This window comes from Piliocolobus tephrosceles, chromosome 3 (assembly GCF_002776525.5).
Source record: "Piliocolobus tephrosceles isolate RC106 chromosome 3, ASM277652v3, whole genome shotgun sequence".
Taxonomy (NCBI): Eukaryota; Metazoa; Chordata; class Mammalia; order Primates; family Cercopithecidae; genus Piliocolobus; species Piliocolobus tephrosceles.
In genome coordinates this window covers 110965469-110987728 of record NC_045436.1, presented here as the reverse complement: position 1 = coordinate 110987728, position 22260 = coordinate 110965469, and the positions used below count along the sequence as shown (strand labels likewise).

The 22260-nt window shown below is 41.5% G+C and overlaps 1 protein-coding gene across 2 annotated transcripts in view; it reads left to right on the top strand.

Moving 5' to 3' along the window:
• FRAS1 (Fraser extracellular matrix complex subunit 1) overlaps positions 1–22260 on the top strand; it is a 452974-nt gene that overhangs the window by 356994 nt on the left and 73720 nt on the right. For both annotated transcript variants that reach the window (XM_023222483.3, XM_023222482.2), the window contains exons 48-53: positions 10891–11015; positions 11311–11451; positions 13049–13276; positions 16755–16868; positions 18980–19130; positions 20589–20748. In XM_023222483.3, coding sequence (XP_023078251.2) covers positions 10891–11015; positions 11311–11451; positions 13049–13276; positions 16755–16868; positions 18980–19130; positions 20589–20748 — 919 coding nt within the window. The remainder of the gene's footprint in view (positions 1–10890; positions 11016–11310; positions 11452–13048; positions 13277–16754; positions 16869–18979; positions 19131–20588; positions 20749–22260) is intronic.

Below are 22260 nucleotides of genomic sequence, written 5' to 3'. Positions count from 1 at the left end.
GGCTAATTTTTTGTATTTTTAGTAGAGATGGGGTTTCCCCTTGTTAACCAGGATGGTCTCGATCTCCTGATCTCATGATCCGCCCATCTCGGCCTCCCAAAGTGCTGGGATTACAGGCTTGAGCCCCAGCGCCCAGCCTCTTTTCTTTTCTTTTTTAAAGGCCAGATGTGGTGATGCACATTTGTAGTCATAGCTACTTGGGAGGCTGAGACAGGAGGACTGCTTGACCCTGGGATTTTAGGCTGCAGTGATCTGTGATTGCACCACTGCACTGCAGATTGGTGACAGAGCCAGACCCTATCTCAAAAAAAAAGACAATCTAAAGGTAGAATGGTCTTTATTTCTTGGAACATAGAGGCAGTGACAGCATGTTGGAGATTTAGAGCTTCATGGATTCTTTTCATATTTTAGGTTATAGAGTCTTCATTAATTCAACCAGGGAAATGGAAAAACAGGAGAAGTTCCTGCCCTGATTGTACTCACTTTCTAGTGCAAGGATTTCAACAACAAGCAAGCAAGCACATATATGCTGTGTCAGATGGTGATGAGTGTCCAGGAGAAGTAAGGGTATTCCCGGGAGAACACAGAGCAAGCCGGTGAGGGAAGGCCTCTTTAATAATAAGATGACAGTTGAGCAGGCATCTGAAGAAAGCCAGGGAGCTGGCCGTGCTGATACATTAAAAAAAAAGGACATTCCAGACAGAGGGATCAGCAAATGTCAACATCCTGAGGCGGGTTCCATCAGGCAAATCACGTTCAAGACGTAGCAAGGAGACCAGGGTGGCTGCAGCAGAGTGAATGAAGGAGAGAGCTGGGAGAGATGAGCTTTAAAAGGTGGAGGGTGATCAAATGGAGGAAGTGAGGGAGGCAGACTGCATCTGGGTCCAGAGCGATGATGGAGGAGGGCGTGTTGTACGTGTGGCAGGAGGGCATACAGAGAGATGGACAAATTGGCTAAAATCCCTAGTGGAAATTAGAGCAGGTCACTTGCCTTTTTGTCTGTAAGTTCCTGGGGGAAGTATGCAGAGCAGCACCTCCAAGACCTTGGCTGCTGAGATATTAGATAAAGAATTCACGAGCTAATTGTCTCCACCAGAATTCTGTGAGGCTGCTGATTGTATCTCTCCAAAGATGAAAGGGCAAACTTGGCTGTTATGTTAGGCGGCGCATCCCCATGGTGCAGAGCCTTCAAAGGTCCGAGCTTCCACAAGGCACTACCGTTGCCTCCCTGATGGTCAGTAGCAGCCCCAGCTCTTCCCTGACCCCAGCTGTGTTAAGAGTCCTGTTGGGGAGGCAGGGGCTCCAAATTTGCTTTTTGTATTTTCACAGCCCTCAGCCTTTCCTGGGCTTAAAATCTGGTTACTGAAACCAAGCCAGCTCTGGTTCAGGAGAGGCCAGTAGGTGATCATGCTTCCTCCTCCTGGAGCAGCGCCCTCCGGAAGTGGAGGAATGCTCTCTACCTGGGGTGGTTCCTTCAGGTGCCCTTTTCCGACGGGCTTGACTTCCTAATTCACACCTTTCCCAGTCCCTACCAGTTTTTCTCAATCTGCCTGTTTCCAGTAACTCTGAAGAGAGCAGATACAAGGTTCCAGCCCTCTTCTCGTTACTCTGAGGGGCCCCTCCCTGTGGCTGGTAGAGCATGACTTCCCTGCCCTCCTCATCACCAACCCCATACTGAGCCCCTTCTGTTCCATTTTGCCAGGATTGTCTCCTTCCTTCCTCCCCAGCATGAGAAAATGTTCATGGGGGTGATTGTCTTTACATGTCAAAAGTCTCCCTTTGGAGGAAGTACATGTTGAATACTTACTGGCCTCCCTGAAGGCAGGTGGCTACAGCTTAGTGAAAAGCAGCAGTACCTCACCCCACTTGTCTCCATGGGTGAGGATGGGTTTACCAGAAGTTGGAGTTGAGGGAGGCGGAGGCGGGGGTGGGGGTTCTGTTATTTCCAAGAAGAGCGGAGCAACTTCTAGGCCAGTGTCTGTAGTACATGGCAAGATATTTATTTGGGGACCAGAGGCCTCCTGGAATTATTATTAATCATTGGTACTGCAGACACCCTCCTGATGGTTAACTGGGAAATAGACTTATTTTGATGCTGTCTTGCTTGGTCAGCTGATTATAATTGACTGTCCTCTGTAGAGAGAAAAGGTGGGGAAATCTCTTCTTCCCCATAGGAGATGTAGGGAGCCATCTGCCTATGCAAACTGTGCAGAAGACAGACCTGAGCCTTCTGTCACTGAAGACAGTCCAGTCCCTGTATGCGCTGTTTTTTCGAGATTGAGCAGGCCACACCCTCACATCAGGGTTTCCCTCTGTCAATAGACCCAAAAGACCCTGTTTTTCTTGGGATATCAGAGTAAGGAGTTATATTAACTAAGATAGAAGCTAAGCTGCTGGACCAAGGAGACCCCAAAATACAATGATTTCAATAAGACATTCGTTTTCTCTCAGAGTAATCCAAAGGCAGGTGGCCCAGGGGTGTGAGGTGACTCAGTGATCCTCAATGTGAGGCTTCCACCTCTGGGCCAAGGTGAATGCTGCAGCTGTGGTCATCCCCCAGCCAGCAGAAAGGAAGAAAAGGCCAGGGGAGCCCCACATCCATTTTGTTTTTAGGAGCATTACTTGAAGAACACATGTCACTTTTTTTTTTTTATTTTTTTATTTTTTTGAGACGGAATCTCACTCTGTCCCCCAGGCTGGAGTGCAGTGGTACAATCTTGGTTCATTGCAAGCTCCGCCTCCCAGGTTCAAGTGATTCTTGTGCCTCAGCCTCCCGAGTGGCTGGGATTACAGGCATACACCACCACACCTGGCTAAATTTTGTATTTTCAGTAGAGACGGGGTTTCGCTGTGTTGGCCAGGTTGGTGTTGAACTCCTGACCTCAAGTGATTTGCCTGCTTCGGCATCTGAAAGTGCTGTGTTTACAGGCATGAGCCACTGTGCCAGGCCTCAAATAACATATATCACTTTCCAGTGGCAAGAGCATATGTGTGCAAAACTGTGAGGTGGCTGGAGAATGTAGACTTTAACTGGGTATCTAATTACTTAACTAACAGTCAGGAGTCATATCTTTTTTTAAGCAGGGGGGAATAGTATTGGGATATAGTTATTTCCAGGACACCACTGGTTTTCAAGGGATAGGGCATTTGGTTGTCACCCCTAGGGTACAAGTTGTCACACTGATTCAGATGGGGATAAAGGCTAATGGTGGCTAAACAAGCATTTAGAGGGTAGAGATAGGGATGCTATTAATAAGTGTCCTGCAATGAATGGGATAAGCCCTGAACCAAATAATTGTTCTGTCTAAAAGGCCAGTAGTGGATTAGTGAGAAATAGTAGGCTATGGCATCTAATCCTAAGTCTGAATCCTTGTTCTTACTTTTAGCTTTATTCCTGGTACAGCATATTGAAATCAGCAGAGCTCCAAGAGACAGCTATCAATACAACACAACTCTCAACACAACACAACTCTCAACACCTTACTCATTTCAGTGTCACCCCACGTGCTTCATTCAGGAGTTAGGTAGTTGCTGCTTCTGGAATATTTCAAGGAGGGCTACCTCCTGCTGAATTCCCCTCACCAGTTACAACACACCTTCCTCAAAGCCTGAAGTGACATAATGGCTGCTTGGACAGATGAAGAAAAGATCCTCTCTGATCTGCCAGAATTTCTAAAGGCATTTAGAGACCCATTAAAAGGCCCTTTGCTGATGGAAAACCAGGGGAAAGCCACAGTTGCTCTCCTCCCCCTGTGGAGTCCACTGGAAGCTGAACCAGAGCCCGAAATAAACTTTTCAGATGACGTTAGTGCTTAGCAAAGGCAAACAGAGAAGGACTTCTGCACCACAGGAGGGCAGCGGCAGTGGGTACCAGAGGTAGATCTCCTCGCTGGTCAGCTCCCAAAGCTTCTTGATTCTGTGAGAGATGCTGCTTGAAGAAAAGCATTACCTACAGTGCTTAGCTTCAGGCAGCGTCTGTGAATCACAGGTTACAAAGAGTATTTCCCCACCCTTCTGGGAATGTGGAACCAACCCCTGTGTTGTTATTGTTGTTTTAACCATTCTCAGGATCCTATCTTGCTCTTAAATCTTAAAATCAGGCAGATGAAGAGCTTTACCCTCATCAAATTGAAAATCCTTTCATCAGCTATTTACTAATCAGCTACATACCCATGAAAGTGAGTACCCTCGAGGATGAGTCTAGACGTCTTAAATCCTTAAATCCTTTGGCTGTTACAAAACTCTGCAGGGAACCCTTTTTTGCTAAGAGTTAACTTATCAAGGTGTCGCCCACAAATTTTCCACTTTCTACTTTGTACTCGCTGCCAAGTTCTCATTTCTTCAAGGAGCTAAATTAAAGCTCTAAAAAAGGTAAACCACCTTTCAAACAAGCATCTCTTCCATTCCTTACCCCAGTTGGCCTCTTAAGGCCACTTCTGAAAGTTCTCAGGGAAGTGGACATTTTGTCCAGAAGTCATAATATCATCTCAACCAGATTTCAAAATAGAGGGACAGCATCATGAGAGCCTGTGTGGCTTGGGCAGATAATATTGTCCTTAGGGAATGCACAGTTAGAGAGAGAGAGAGGTCAAAGCGAGAACTTCCAGGTAATGTCCTGGGCTTTGACTCAACCACCTCCATAAATCAGACTACCCTAGAGTCCAGGCTGCCTCCTGGGATGTGTGAGCTATGGGATAGTTAAACCTCTTCAGTTGTGCATGTACCCTCAGCCCACTCATAATCCTCATTCCTCACTAGCTTTCTATCTTTGTGGAGGCTAGTCTGTATCGTGTCCTCATGTATGGAGAAATCGCAGTACAAAGCCCCCTTTAGGCTACCTAGTCATGACTGCACTTTAAGGGCCAACCCTTAGCACTTACCAGTTTAGTAACAGTCATATGAAGCATTATTTTTATTCACCAGATATAAATAGTTCTCTTGTCAGTAAACTCACACAATTTCTCTTAATAAAAATATTGCAGAATTCAAAACAGAAAACCAAATATCATGTGTTCTCATGTATCAGTGAGAGCTTAACATTGGGTATACATGGACATAAAGATGGGAACCTAGGAAGGGGGGGGGGGAAGGCTAAAAAACTTACTATTGGATGTTGTGTTCACTATGTGGATGACAGGATCAACAGAAGCCCAAACTTCAGCATCACACAATATACCCTGTAACAAACCTGTACATGTACCCCTGAATCTAAAATAATTTTTTAAACCTACAGAATTCATGTAACTTCAGACGTAACCACCCCCCACCACCGCACAGATCAAATAAAATCAAATACTTGATCTTAGTGTCATCCACCATTTTATCTGCTACCTCTGAGGGGGCTATGACTTTTCCGGTTATAGAGATGACAAAAAAATACAATGAAATAAGGCAGTGTGTTACACTAGCATATGTGACTCATATAGAACAGAAAGAAAGCATTAAAAAAAAAAAAGAAATCGAAGCAGGTTTTCTGATCGTTGTTTCCACTTTTCTATTACATCAAGCGTTCTCGGCTCTATTTGGACATTAGAATCAGCTGAGTGATTAAAATGTTACACATTAGAATCATCTGAGTGAGTGGCATGTGTTTAAAAATAATGATGCCTGGGCCCCACCTAGACCAATAAATACAGTCTCCTAGAGATGGGGCTTAAAATATAAGTGTCTTTTAAAAGGACCCCAGTGAAATTCTATTTATAGGCTGGTTTGTTTACCTACATATGGTACTTGTCATATTAGAATTGCTTCCTTCCCTCCTTTTCTCCCTGCCTTCCTTTCTCCCTTCAACAAACATTTACTGAGTAGCTGCTACAAGAGAATACTTAGATTTGGAAGTGGGGGGCATGTAGACAAATATGTGCACATGTGTTTCGGTAGCCAGGCACACATAATTTGGTACACACATAATTCACACATATGTTCGGTAGCAACATGGCAGAGGACAGGGGAGCCCAAAGCACGCATGGCAGGTTCCACCTAAGAGAGGGGTGGGGGTTAGTTGGGAAACAGTTCTCAGAGGTGATGCTTTAGCAGTGGTGTTAGTTCATTTCCTCTTTATTCCAACCTCTTTCAGTATTGTGAGACCATCCGAAATAGGATGCACCCATTGTCTTGGTTTGGGTTCTCCCTGAGAGCAGAGGCATATTAGCTTGCTAGGGCTACCATTTAAAAATTTCACAGCATATGCAGTTTAAACAACAGAAATTTATTGCCTCACAGTTCTGATAGCTGCAAGTTTGAGATCAAGGTGTTGGTAGGACTGGCTCCTTCTAAGAGCTGTGAAGGAAGGACCTGCCCCAGGCCTCTCTCCTTGGCTTGGAGATGGCCATCTTTTTGTTCATGTGGTGTTCTCCCTGTTTAGATATGTCTGTATCCAAATTTCCCTTTTCTATGATACCAGTCATATTCGATTAGGGTCCACCCCAGTGACCTCATGTGATCTAATTACATCTACATTGACACTATTTCCAGATAAGCCACATTCTAAAATACTGGGGCTTGGGATTTCAACATGTGAATTTGGGGTGGGGAAAAGGTGCAATTCAACCCATCACAAGAGGCTTTGCAAAAGTCCTGAAACAAGAAGGCTGAGAGTCTCCCACAGGATGAGCTTCAGATAGGACATGGACATGAGTAACATGCATGGAACTGCCCAAGCTGTGCTGCAAGCGGGAGGACTGAGGCATCATCTAACATGCTGTTAAGAAGGCAATTTCTTCAGAGATGCTTTATTTCCACACCATTTCCCTGACCTGGACTCTGCTTTCTTTGGCATGCTGGCCCTCCAGGGGAATTGGAAAGACTGACAGGGTTAATGTGGGTCTCCATAATACTGCCAGATACATAGTTTAGCCAGCAGGTTAGTGATTGAAAACACCTTCAATGGGATTAAAACCCTTCAAGATATTTCAAATTGCAACTACCTGCTGTGACAGCGGTAGGCACAATATGTTATTAGAAACACCACCTTGCTGGCAAATGAGCAGATGAAGTCTTCCAAAACCCAATTAGCAAAGGCTAAAATTTTAAAAATAAAAAGTGGATGAGAATTGAAAATACAGTCATGCATTGCTTAACAATGGGGAATACAGTCTGAGAAATGCATTGTCAGGTGATTTCATTATTTTGTGAACATCACAGAGTATGCTTACTCAAACCTAGATGCCATAACCTGCTACACACCTGGGCTATATGCATAGCCTGTTGCTCCTAAGCAACAAACCTGTGCAACGTGTCACTATATTGAATACCGTAGGCAATTGTAACATGATGGTAAGTATTTGTGTATCGGCACATATCTACACATAGAAAATGTACAGTATTGTAATTTTATGGGATCAGCATTATATGCAGTCCATTGTTGACCGAAACTGAAATGTCATTATGTGGCGCATGACTGTATGTGCTCAAGAGAACCTCTTAGGTATAGATTATAGTGGATAATCTAAACTAATTCATCAAATATGGTTTGAACACTTACTGTGTTCCAGGGGTTATTCTAGGTACACATCAGTGAAGAAATTTGAAAAATTCTTGTCCTCCTAAAACTCAGGTTCTAGATGCCACTTTTTACCCCGGCACATATCTATGAGTTTCATTTAAACGATAATATTAAAACCCATCAAAATCAATATTTCAGACAAGAAAGAGGGTATAGCCAATAAACCATTTTAGAAGGAGCTACTCAAAAATATTATCTTTTTTTTTTTTTGAGTGGTAAGATATTTCTTTCCTACTTGTCTAGATTTTTCACATTTTCTTTAATAGACATATATTACTTTCATATTGAAAAAATGTTAAAGAAGAAGAGTGAAATTCAAGAGGTTTCTTGTCTAGATGAGTTTTACAAAAAGTGCTCCTAGAAGGCGTAAACTTTGTAATTAGACTGCCTCGGGTTCCAATTTCAGCACTGCCCCTTTATTAGCTATGTGATGTAGGGTATGTCACATAACATTTTAATTATATAAATTACAGTGTCATGATCTACAAAATGGGGGTAACATGCTAACCTCAACCTCCCAGAGTTGTTAAAAGATAAAATTCAACATACATAAGCTGCCTTTAAACTGTGTTCCACCCATAATAGGTGCTCAATGTTTGCTAGATTGAATTAGGAAAGTCCCACTAAGGTCAAGCCTAGCACTCTCGTGCAATGTAGTGAGAACATAAAATGGTACTACCACCTTGGAAAAGTAGTTTAGCAGTTTCCCGAAAAATTAAGCATACACCTAACATATATTCCAGGCATTTCACTCCTAGAGATTTCCCAAGAAGAATGAAAGCTTATGTCCATACAAAGATTTACACACTAATCATCACAGCAGCTTTATATGTGTAGCATGCTAAATGAAAGAAACTAAACATGAAATAGTATATACTATATCATTCTATTTATTGAAAAGTAGAGAAAATGCCAACTAATCTGTAGCATCAGAAAGCAATTCATTGGTTGCTTTGGGATGGAGTAGGCGATGGGAAAGGGAAGGATGAAAGGATTATGAAGCGTAAGTTGGAAACTCGGGGTTGAAGAATTGGTTCACTATTTTGAATGAGGTGATGGTTTCTGGGTGTGCCAAAGCTAATGAAATTGCACACTTTACGCCGGGGGCAGAGGCTTACGCCTGTAATCCCAGCACTTTGGGAGGCCGAGGCGGGCGGATCACCTGAGGTCAGGAGTTAAGAGACCAGCCTGGCCAACATGAAGAAACCCAGTTTCTACTAAAAATACAAAAATTAGGCAGGCATGGTGGTACTGTGTGCCTGTAATTCCAGCTACTCGGGAGGCTGAGGCAGGAGAATCACTTGAACCTGGGAGGCGGAGGTTGCAGTGAGCAGAGATTGTGTCACTGCACTCCAGCCTGGGCAACAAAGCTATGGAAGGAAGGAAGGAAGGAAGGGAGGGAGGGGGGGGGGGGGGGGGAGGGAAGAAAGGAAAGGGAAGGAAGGAAAGGAAGGAAAAGAAAGGAAAGAGAGGAAGGAGAAATTGCACACTCTATATATGTGTAATTTATTATGTGTCAATTTTACCTCAATAAAAAATATTTTTAAAAAATCAATCTCAAGAGGAAGGCAAAATCTATCACCTTTCTTAATCAGTCTTAGACTTCCATAAAGGGAACAGTGAATTAGGTGACCAGTTGATGGTGAGAATCCAAATGAGATTTTCCTGTGAGCTGTGAGAATGGATTCACAGCAGGGGGAAGAGATTTAAATTTCTCAGTGCAGCCAGTCTGAAGTTATTAAATTTTTAAAGAATGGTATGGATTTCTGTCCAGAGCCAAAAGACAAAGCTATAAGACAGGGTGCTACATTTCTTGCATGTCAAGAACTGATGTAGCAAGCACAGAAATATAAAATGCCTCATCAAAAAATTAATGCCCCCATATTCAGGAGGCTATTGTATCTGTGTGACAAATTTCAGATGATAAGGAGAGATGCAAATGTAAACCATGTGGGTTGATTTTTTTTTTTTTTTCACTTCTTAAAGATACAGCAGTGATACTGATGTCGCCCTTAAATATATGAGTCAATGTAGAATCTTTGTTTTCTTTGTAGGTTAACAATGACAAATCATAAAACCCAGAATACAGCAAATCAATTTCAGGGCCAAACTAAAGGACTAGATTACATGGATTAATACCTCAAAACCCAGAATCAGAAGGAGATAATTTGTGCTGGAGGATGAAAAGATGTGATTTTCATTTCAGTCTTGATTGGCACCTGGGTATGAGCCCTAGCAGCCCTAAGATAGAAGCAACAATTCCAAGTTGTTTTGCTAAATGTTGTGAGGCATTTAAAACAGAGACATTGCACATTCATGGGAGAGTTTACCGTCGTTTAAAATTTCTTTCAAATTTTTTGTTTTAAAAATGACTCTGGAAAAAAATTTTAACATGATTTTTTTCTCTATTGTGTCACTAAAGGATATTGTTTTTCCAGGTCATTTTTGATTTGGTATGGAATAATTGCTCATGCCCCAAAGTCATGCGGTAGGTTTTGTTAGTGCTTGACTGGCTAAAGTGGGATGAGAGAAGCTAGAATCATAGACCTGAGAGTTGAAAGGAACCTTGAAGAATATCCAATAAAATTATGGCAGCCAGGGATGGCTTACCAATCACAGAAACAAAGCCATGTATAGCCAAGCCCTGTAACGTTAGTTTAAAAGCTAAACCATTATGCAATATTTAAAATGAGGGTAGGTCTTCAGAAAGGACTGTAAAGCTTGGGGGAATACAAAACTGAAGAGAGAGGGGCTTGGAGAATAAGACAATGGCTCTACCTTTCACAGATTTTACCTGCATATATAAACCCCAAGAGAAAGGAGAGTCATATTGATTGAATACCTGCTGTTGGCTTGGCACATAGAAGCCACTATAATTAAGTTAACATGCTCTCCCACAGAATATATGCTCTTGTATCTACAAACAACTCTTTTTTTTTTTTTGAGACGGAGTCTCTCTCTGTCACCCAGGCTGGAGTGCAGTGGCCGGATCTCAGCTCACTGCAAGCTCCGCCTCCCGGGTTCACGCCATTCTCCTGCCTCAGCCTCCGGAGTAGCTGGGACTACAGGCACCGCCACCTCGCCCGGCTAGTTTTTTGTAGTTTTTAGTAGTGACGGGGTTTCACCATGTTAGCCAGGATGGTCTCGATCTCCTGACCTCGTGATCCGCCCGTCTTGGCCTCCCAAAGTGCTGGGATTACAGGCTTGAGCCACCGCGCCCGGCCTCACAAACAACTCTTAACACAAGGTCCTCAAGTGCAAGACATAAATGCTATAAGAAAAATACAAAGGACTGTCTCTCTGGTGAGAGTATGACACTTCCCTAGAATTAGATGTATGGCTAGCATTTTAATATCCTCTCTGTTTCTCTCTTCCCCTTTTTCTAGGTATCCAGATTAGTTCCTTTACTCAAGCTGATCTGACTTCACGAAATGTTCAGTATGTCCATTCTAGTGAGGCTGAGAAACATTCAGATGCCTTCAGCTTTACACTGTCTGATGGAGTCAATGAGGTAGGTGAGCTCTGGACTGCATCCTTGAAAAGTATTGATTCCTCACCATCTTCTTTGAATGTAGTAGGCAGAGTGACTGGTAAAAGGAGAGCTTCATTTTCCTCTGCTCTCAGTCAAGGGGTTGGGGCAGCCTCTGTAGCCACCTTGGTTCTTGCCCAGGAGGACTCACTTTGGGCCTCCTAATTATTGACTTGTGCCAGAAATGTATGAAAGGGAAAGTAGAGAGCACCTACCTTGGACTTGTTGGGTAGGCGCTAGGGACAGATGTCCCACCTGCACTTTCCTGCCATTCTAGGTGACTCAGACTTTCCATATCACTCTTCACCCTGTCGATGATTTGCTGCCCATCGTACAGAACTCAGGGATGCGAGTGCAGGAAGGCGTAAGGAAGACCATCACAGAGTTTGAGCTTAAGGCGGTGGATGCTGACACAGAGGTAAGAGCACTTCCTCTCCTGGGTTCTTTGGCTAAATGAGAGGCTGACCTGGTGGCAGCTATCGCTTTGCAGCTGTGCATCCTGATGGTAGGGAGGAACTGTCAGGTGAGTGCAACATCCTTGAAGGATTAAGAAACAGATGATACCCTGGCCTTCTAGAAAAGAAAATCAAATACATTTGAGATCAAACTGCTGTAAACCCTTTCTAAAAACCTAAATACATTCATCCTCTCCCTTGAGTACATGTAACAATCCTTTTAACATGTTGTAGCTCTTGCTATAATGCTGATTTTGTACTGATCTACAGAAAATCAGGTAGATGACGTTTTACCCATTAGCATGAACAGGGATTTTCTATACCTATATACCCTTTTCTCCATTTCACCTCCTTCAGACTTCTCTGATGGCAACTAATTATTACAATTTGAGCCTCCTCAAAAACTAGGCTTTGTACAGTAAAACAGCACATGTGGAAACTAAGCTCTTATTCTCATGCTTCCAGATTAAAGCATCTCACATTCTGACATGACTTAGCTCGCATAAACTCATACTGCCACACTTATTAATTAGTTATCTGTGCCAGCACTCATTGATTGATTGATTCTTTCATCAAATATTAATTACGTATGATGTTCTAGGCTCTGCTGTAGATGCTAAAGACAGGGCTGTAACAAGACAGATGAAGTTGCAGGCTTAGAGAGTTTACTACCTTTGGTTGGGGAAAAGACAGTAAAGAAAGAAGGAACATATTATAATCAGATACAATGAGTGCTATGAAGAAAAATAAAGGCAGATGAGGGAGATAGAGATTGATAGATGTGCTACTTTAGAGTATCCAGAGAAGGCCTCTCTGAGGAAGTCATACTTTAGCAAAGACATTGTTAAGCAAAAGGGCAAGCTATGCAGTTATCTGGGAGAATTCACTCTCTAGACAGGGGAACCAGAAATGCAAAGGCACTGTGATCTAGTGCACTTAGACTCTGGGAATAACTGTAGCAAAGGTGGCAAGAGGCTGGAACCCATTGAATAAGCAGGAGAAAAGAATGAGGCCAGAGAGGAACCCTGGGACTAGGTCATAGAGGGCCATGCTGGCCCAGGTTAGGCCTTGGCATTTTGTTCTAAGTTAGTAGGAAACCATTGAAAAGCCTTGGGAAGGATTTTATGCCCCTTTTTCTTTCTACGAGTCACCAGAGAAGCAGTAATTAAAAATGAGAGGCTAGCTTCTGTTGTGATGCATATGAGATTCTGTATATAAGAGTTATGGGTAGATGTATGGGAAAGAAATGAACAGATTAAAAAGGTCTATTTCCTATCATCTTGGTAGAGGTTTACAATTCAGGCTTTCCCCTGTGACCTGAAGAGAAGAAATTTAAATGTTTTAGTCTTACACCTGAAGGTACCAGAATGTAAGTGCAATTCTAGCAAACAGTGTGGTCATTCTCTTTAGCCCTATTTTTGGCGTCTATAAAGAAAATACAGTCCTTACTTTATCAATGTCTTTGGGTTCTGCTACCCTTGACCAGCAATTGGGCATCACTCACTCTTTTGGTTTCTGTTATGAGCTTCCCTCACCTCTGGTATTTTGCCTTCCGGACAGGCCGAGTCTGTCACTTTCACCATCGTGCAGCCTCCACGCCATGGCACCATTGAGCGAACCAGCAATGGGCAGCATTTCCACCTCACCTCCACCTTCACCATGGAAGACATCTACCAGAACCGGGTCAGCTACAGCCATGACAGCAGTAACTCCCTCAAGGACTGGTTCACCTTCACTGTTTCTGATGGGACAAACCCCTTCTTTATCATTGAGGAAGGGGGAAAAGAGGTGAGGGGTGAGGACACTGGAGGAGGTAGCCTAGCACTGCATGGCAGAGGCAGAACATGGATTTTTACATCAAGCATACCACTGTTTGAGTTCTTGTTCTGTCACTAGCTAGTAGGTTGGCCTTGGGCAAATTACATTTCTAAGCCTCAGTTTTTCATCTGTAAAATGGACAGTAATTATCTGCTTCAAATAGTTTAAGGATCCAAGGAGGTAATCCACATAAAACGCTTAACACCATTGACAAATAGTGCTCAATAAATGGTGATAGTTCTTGTTGTTAGTATTACTGTTATTTCTTTTTTTCTTTTTGCCCATCCTTTACCCTTTAATTTTTCTTTCATCTGGTTTTTGAATAATGTTGTATATCTCTAGATTGTTTTTCTCTTTTTGGACTACATCCCCTCAGCCTAAACAGAGTTTCTCAGTCTTTGAGAAATAGCAGTGGTTAAGAGTGTGGTTTTTGCATCCAAAATATATTGATTTTTAAAACTAATTTTTTATTTTTAATTTTTGTGGGTACACAGTAGGTGTATATATATTTTGGGGGTACATGAGTTGTTTTGATACGGACATGCAATGTATAACACTTATATCATGGAAAATGGTGTATCCATCCCCTCAAGCATTTATCCTTTGTGTTAGAAACAGTCCAGTTATTCTCTTTTAGTTATTTTAAAATGTACAATCAAATTATTTTTGACATTAGTCACCTGTCATGCTAGCAAAAACTATGCCTTATTCATTCATTCTGACTTTTTTTTTCTTACCCATTAACCATCTCTGCCCTCTTACTACTCTTCCCAGCCTCTGGTAACCATTCTTCTCCTCTCTAGCTCTATGGATTCAGTTGTTTTGATTTTTAGATCCCATCTATAAGTGAGAACATGTGATGTTTCACTGTGCCTGGCTTATTTCACTTAATGTAATGGCCTCCAGTTCTATCCATGTTGTTGCAAATGACTGAATCTCCTTCTTTTTTATGGCCGAATAGTACTCCATTGTATATATGTATCACATTTTCTTTATCCATTAATCTGTTGATGGACACTTAAGTTGCTTCCAAATCTTGGCTGTTGTGAACAGTGCTTCAACAAACATAGGAGTGTGAATATCTCTCTGATATGCTGATTTCCTTTCTTTTGAGAATATACCCAGCAGTGGGATTGCTGGATCGTATGGTAGCTCTATTTTTAGTTTTTTGAGGAACCTCCAAACTGTTCTCCATCGTGGTTGTACTAATTCACATTCCCACCAGCAGTGTATGAGGGTTCCCTTTTCTCCACATTCTCGTTAGCATTTTTTATTGCCTGTCTTTTAGATAAAAGCCACGTTAACTGGGGTGAGATGACATCTCATTGTAGTTTTGATTTGCATTTCTCTGGTGATCAGTGATATTGAGCACCTTTTCATATGTCTCTTTTCCATTTGTATATCTTCTTTTGACAAATGTCTATTCAAATCTTTTGCCCATTTTAAAATTAGATTATTAAATTTTTTCCTGTAGAATTGTTTAAACTCCTAGTATATTCTGCTTATTAATCCCTTGTAGATAAGTAGATGGCAGATATTTTCACCCATTCCTTGGGTGGTCCCTTCACTGTGTTAATTGTTTCCTTTGCTGTGCAGAAACCTTTTAACTTGATGTGATCCCATTTGTCCATTTTCACTTTGGTTGTCTGTGCTTGTGGGATAACACTTAAGAAATCTTTGCTCACACTGATGTCCTAGAGAGTTTCCTAAATGCTTTCTTGTAGTAGTTTCATCGTTTGAGGTCTTAGGTTTAATTCTTTAGTTGATTTTGATTTGATTTTTGTATGTGGTGAGAGATAGGGGTCCAGGTTCATTCTTCTGCATATGTATCCTAAAAGATACTGATTTAATTTCCAGCCCTGTCATGTACAAACTGAATGTACTCGTAAATCATTTAAACTTTCTAAGCCTCACTTTCCCTATCTGTAAAGTGGGAGTGATACATATTCTCCTGATGTATATAAAGCACTTAGCCCAGTGCCTGGTACACAGGGAACATCAGATAAACTGAAGCTGTAATCGTCATCATCATCATCATCATCATCATCATCATCATCATCTTAGAACCAGCTTGTGAAACCAGTAAAATGCTTTTCTATTGAGGTTGTGCAACTGACAAGCTTTACTTCCTAAAGGGACTGCTGTCTTCTAACATCCAGATGATCAGAAGAAACGTTGATTCCCCTTCCACTCCCTTGCTGCCATTTTTTCTCATCCCTTCATTTGTTAACCAGCTCTCCTGCAGTTCCTAAAGTGCAATTCTGATGAAAGGTGTCTGACCTGGGGGAGGCAGTTTTAGTGAGTGGCATGTGTACACCTTACTATATCTCCAAGATAAGAAAAGGATCTCAGGCCTGCACAGCTCCTTTTCTGCTTTGACAATGAAGGATTATTTTCCTGGAAAAAAGATCTTCTGTGTCCTTTCAAGACAAACAGTCTGCGAGAAGGTCATTCTCCGTTAGCTGGTATGTCGGTGGGATGGCTCTTGGGATTTTCCTGCCATTTCGGTGTCTGCACAGCTTCACCACCTGCCAAGTCATCACTCTTGTTTTCTCTCTCCCAAACTGTAGCTGCTCCCCAGTTAGTTTGACTTTCAGAAGAGAAAAGATTTCAGGATATATCAGCAAGAGGGCTACTGTTCTCATAAACAAAATATTACAGCACGTCTCTGGAGGGACGGTGTCATTTAAAAAAAATGGAAATTATTTAGAAGGTAGATTGTGGGAGATTGAAAAGCCAATGTCTCATTGTCCTGTGTCCCAGCTTGCTGTATCCACCCAGAAACAGTGAGGTGCTGGATCCAATTTATGATGTGTTTGTTGCATGCATTCATGTGTGTATCTTTGAGAATGGGATTATAAACAAAATTTCCTTTTCACTATTCCCACAAATGCTTTTATTCCTGATTTCTTCTGCCCCTCACCCTCATATAGAGAGCTCTCCCTTAAAACAGACAACAACGGGAAAAGGAAAAAAAAAAAAACAAAGAAAATATCTTCCCATGAAAACCTCTTTCACATCTGGCATAAACCAACCTAGATATTTCAACATTAACAATTTAATGATTATTTTTGTCAGCCTCTCATGAAAATTTTAACAAGGCTTATTGAAAGGAAAAATACTGTTTATTTTTCCTTCCCAAGACAATATTGAACTCAACTAAAGAAGACATAGGTGTGTAAAAACCAACTTCCATAGAAGGTGAAATGCCAGCAAGAATGCCACTTATTGTTTTTTTGTTTTTTTCTTTTCTTCCTACGTTGTTCTCACTGTATCACTCAGCTTTCTCCCTTAGGTCTTGTACCAAGATGATAAGGGATGGGAATGGGCTCAGTTGCCCATCCCTCATCTCTGAAGTGTTTCAGGGGTTCCAGCTGTGTAGGCCCTAAACTTGACATACTTCAGGTGCTTGTGAATGATGAGTTTTCTTTTCTGCCCTCCCCTACAGATTATGACAGCAGCGCCTCAGCCGTTCCAAGTAGACATCCTCCCAGTAGATGATGGCACGCCTAGAATTGTCACCAACCTGGGACTCCAGTGGCTGGAATACATGGATGGCAAGGTAAGGCCTGCCCCTCTGTCATGTTCACACCACCCAAATTGGGCTACATCCTTATTCATGACAATGACTTATGAATAGAACTCCAGTTCGGCTCACGTGTTTGTCCCTCCCTAAATAAACCGATTTTCCTGAGATTAGTGAGCTCCATGAGTTTGGTTAGGATTGTTTATTAGTTTATTAGATTATGTAGGATTGGTTACCATTGTGTATAGTTTAAGATGCTCTTACAAAAAGACCCCAAAATATAGTAGGTCAAACTAGATAGAAGTTTATTTATTTATTTTCTCACATATAGGGTGGAAGTAAGTGGGCAGTGCAGGGCTCTACCTGAGCACTTAGAGATGTGGATTCCTTCCACCTAATTGTTGTGCCATCACTAAGTGGTTGCTATTGACAACCTGGTCAAACTTCTTCAGAAATTCATCAATATACAGTTGGCCCTTGGTATCCACAGGTTCCACATCTGTGGATTCTAACAACTGTGGCTCAAAAATATTTGAAGGGGAAAAAAAAGAAATAATACAACTTTTAAAAATATAGTACAACAACTGTTCATATAGCATTTATGCCATGATAGGTATTATAAGTAATCTTGACTAAAAGTATACAAGAGAAAGTGTATAGGTTATATGCAAGTACTATACCATTTTATATAAGGAATTTGAGCATCCATGGATTTTGTAATCCTCAGAGAAGCCTAGAACCAATCCGCATAGATACCGAGGGACAGCTGTACCAGCATATGGGAAGGAGAAAACAGAAAGAGAGGGGCAAGGAACTCCATATTAAGCAAGTGATACAGAAATTGAATACATTCCTTGCACTCATATTTATTGGCGATAAATTGTTCATATGGCCCAAATGTTGCATGGGAGTATGGGAAATAGTGTCTCTAGCTGGGCAGGCAGAGGCTCAGCTAAAATACTGTTCACTAGAAGTAGGGGAGAGTGGATTTTGGAAAATATCGAGTGTCTACCATAAATGAGAAAGAAGTGGGGCGTTTTTGTAGGTAAGTGTGCGCAGATGAATTGAGCTTTAGACATTCATTTCTCTTTCTCCTAATTTCCAAATTGGTCATTTTAAGATCTATGCTATAATTTTCACCTAGTGACCATGTCAAGCACTAAATCCATATCCCCACGCAAACATAGTTCTTCGGTTGAGAACTGGTTTCTTGCATTGGTGGGTGGTATTCTGTCTAGGATGTTGCTTGTTTTCCATCTCCATGGAGCTGATTAGTTCATTGTATGTGTAGCTGTTGCACTATAGCTTCTCATTGAACTGGTTGGGTTTAAAAAAAAAAAAAAAAAACATGAATTAAAGTTAGTGCCAATTTCTCCTATGCCCTATTTGATCTTTTTTCCCCACCTTATTCAGAGCAATTCCATTCTCCTCTCAATCCTCTCCAATTGGGTTTCTACCCCCTACTCCTACTCTATTGCAGTAACTGTTATTAAAGTCACCAGTGACCTCTATTTTGCCAAATCCAGAGGCCAATTATCTGTCTTTACCTTACTAGACCTAAAAACAATCTTCAATGCTGTTGACCACCCTCTTTCTTTGCTCAAATGTTGGCTCTCACTAAATACTTCAGTAAATGAATGAATGAAAGTTCAGTCAGTGTATCTGGGCAATATCAGGGTACAGTCTGTTTCTCTTACTCTATTTCAGGCATCATAATTGACTCCTAGAAAGTGGCCACCTTCCCTTTACTGAATTATTGTTTCAAAGTTCCAACTTTCTTTCAAGGCCCAACTCTAATCCCGCTGCCTCCAATTCATCCTCCTTCAACTCCAGATGAAATTAATCTCTCTCTCTCTCTCCTCCCTCTCTTAAAAAGTGTACAGCCCTCTTTTTATGTCTTCCATTATAGCTCTTGCCACATTGACCTTGTGCATGAGCCTTACTTTCCCCATAAAGTGTGAATACCTCAAGGGCAGAAGCTGGGATCGTTTTCATCCTCATAGCCTCTCCAATCCTCAAAGAGTTTTCCATGCAGTAAATATACTCAGTAAATCATTGCTGAACTGAATTAAATCTGAGTCAGAGGAGGGTCTTGTTCCTGCTTTATTCCCACCCCAGGAATTAAATTTAATGGGTTTCTATTCTAGGCAACCAACCTGATCACCAAGAAGGAACTGCTGACCGTGGACCCAGACACCGAGGATGCACAGCTAGTCTATGAGATAACGACGGGCCCTAAGCATGGCTTTGTGGAGAACAAGCTGCAACCTAGCAGAGCTGCTGCCACTTTCACCCAGGGTGGGGACTCTCTGGGGACTTAGAAATGGGAGAAATGTATGCCAATGTCACACTCCCTATCTTCCAGATTCTTCTCACAGCCACTTCTAGCTACTTATGCCCAAGTAGCCTCTTTGCAAATGGAGATCTTCTAGTGCCTAACCATCCAACTTATGAATTTATTTCTCCTGTTTTTTTTTTTTTCCCTGTGATGATTAACTATGGCAAAGAAAAATTCCCCTTTACTGTGCTTCCTCAACTCCTAAATTGCTCTAAGTGTTGGCCAGGTTTTGTGGAAAAGAATGCATGATACTGCTTGGTTTTCTTTAAAAACAATAACAACAAGAAAGCAAAAAATAGCAAGTAGACATTATGAAAGATCTGTGATCCTGTGTGGTTTATTTTTTGATCTCTAAGGATTATAGAGTTTAAGTCTTCAGCCTAGAAATTAAAATCAACATGTATAGGTTACTCAACAGAAATATTTTCCCTATTTTGAATCACCTCAAGTAGGCCATGTTGTATTTTCATTTTTTATAAGCTTGTCAGGCTCCTCTAGACTGTTTTTCAGGATGGACTTGACTGAGAGCAGTCATTGCAAAACTGCATCTCAAAATTCGTTCTCCATGAATTTTCTTTTCACTCTCTGTCCTCAATTGAATGTTCTCTCCTCACACCTTTTTAGCTGTGCTTTGTGTATGGGATGTTTTAACCCAACTCAGCTATTCTTATTAGCACATACCTTCCAAAGAATGTTTATTAGAAGGAGTTAGGTCTGAGTATGAGGCTGTAAACACAGAGGATGGGGTCAAAGACTTTTCTCTGTCAACTCTAGGACTTGCCGTCAACATTCACAAACATTTATTGAAGTGCTTTTTGTCAGGACCCTGGGATTCTCGTTTTATAACAGCATAAGAGATATTTACAATATCTCTGTAAATAAAGACAAATCTTTTGTTTCACAGAGCTTCAGGATTTTCTTTTAAAATCCGACAGAAACATTTATTTTAAAGACTACTATGCTTGGCCAGGCACAGTGGCTCACACCTATAATCCCAGCACTTTGGGAGGCTGAGGCAGGCAGATCACGAAGTCGGGAGATCGAGACCATCCTGGCTAACATGAAACCCCATTTCTCTAAAAATACAAAAAATTAGCCAGGCGTGGTGGCGGGTGCCTGTAGTCCCAGCTACTCAGGAGGCTGAGGCAGGAGAATGGCGTGAACCTGGGAGGCGGAGCTTGCAGCAAGTCGAGATCACGCCACTGCACTCCAGCCTGGGCCACGAGCGAGACTCCGTCTCAGAAAAAAAAGTATATAAATAAATTAATTAATTAATAACTACTGTACTTTTGGTGCTTGGGAAAATAAGTTTTGTCTGTAACCCATTTAGAAGAATAAACTAGGTATGTTGGTATGGTAATCTATGAAGCTGTTGTTACATCCCTGGGTTAATTCACAGAGAGTCTTTTTTCTCACAGAGGATGTGAACTTGGGGTTGATTCGTTACGTGTTGCACGAGGAGAAGATACATGAGATGATGGATAGTTTTCAGTTTCTGGTGAAAGACAGTAAACCCAACGTGGTCAGCGACAACGTCTTCCATATCCAGTGGTCCCTCATCAGCTTTAAATATACCAGGTACAAGTTTGACTGTGCTTTCCTTCTTGAGAAATCAATCAGGCAAGCAGAGGGAGTCAGGATGAAGGATGCTGGGGGAGCAGCTCTACCTGTTGGTGGTGGTGATGGTGATAATGGCAGCGATAAAAGTAATAATTTCACCAAATATTTATTGAGCACTGTACGTATTAGGTACTGCACTAGGACTTGCCATGCATCATCTTATATAATACTTGCAATTCTGAGATGAATTCCATTCCTGTCCCCACAGTGGCAAAGTAGTAGAGACAGAAAGTTGTGTATGTAACTTGTCCACAGTCACATAGCTAATAAGCAGTAAGACCTCGAGCCCAGTGATCTTAACGATGTGCTCTACTGCTTCTCAAATGTTTTTGCTTCTGTCTTTAAGTTTTACAAGAGAATCTAGTAGAACTGATAGCAAAAATAAAAATAGGCATTCAAGTTTGGAAAATAATCACTGGCCTACACTATCAATATCTTCACCTTCCATCTTTATTCTCCTTGTTCTCAAGCCTGTTTTCTCCCCTGGCTTCTTTGGGTTTAGTAGGAATGTATATCTTTAGGGCTAAATGCATGGCTTAATGTAGACAGCGCTGTAAGATGCTTTTCTAATCTGTTGGAGAGTTAGAAAGGCAAACAGAGAGATACTGATTGTTAAGGGTAGTGTGCAAGCATGGTGCTGATTTTATAGGTTAGGTTATAACTGGGATTATAATTTATATGGATGAGATATGCTTTAAGTCTACATTTCAGAGCCTCACTATCCAAGAATCAACTTCATGAAAATTCAGATAAAAATTAGAACTTGTGGGGGAAAAAGGAAGACTTAAAACCTTGATTTCATGTTCCCCAAATTCAGGTTATTCTACTCTTACACACATTTGGAGAATTAGAGGAAAATTAGAATCAACTTTTACATATGTAATGTTTTGCTGTTATTTACCTCTCAATTGTATTGCCTTCAAAATTCAATATATTCAATAAAATTCATCCCTTTTTCTGGACAACCCTCTAACATTTAGTGGACTACGTGGTATACAGGATCCCAAAGCTGGCAATGAGGACTGAGCTCTCAGAGGCACTTTCCCTGCTGTTCTCACAGCAACAAGACATGCACCCAGGTCCAGGGGCCATCCTCAGTGGTGAAAAACAAAGCCCAGCTCATACCCTACTTTCTGTGGGCTTTCCAAACCTAGATACTTATTATGAATCAATAGCACATGAATAGTTGGCCTTCTACTTTACAAATGCAACAGAGATTCTGAGCAGGAAGCTAAATTAATCCTGTTCTTCCCTCATTGTCTTAAAGTTCCATTTGTCTAAATACCTCTGTTAGGTAGGCTTACCTCACATTTTCTTAATTCTGCTTCTGCCCTGACTCCATTACACAGTTCCTGGAGATCTGGTCCAGTCAGTTCCCACCTAAGTCATTGATTGCCTTCAGAGCAGCTTTCTTCCCTAAGAACCCACTGATCTCTTGTGATTACTCAACCGCAGTAGGGAGAGATTGTT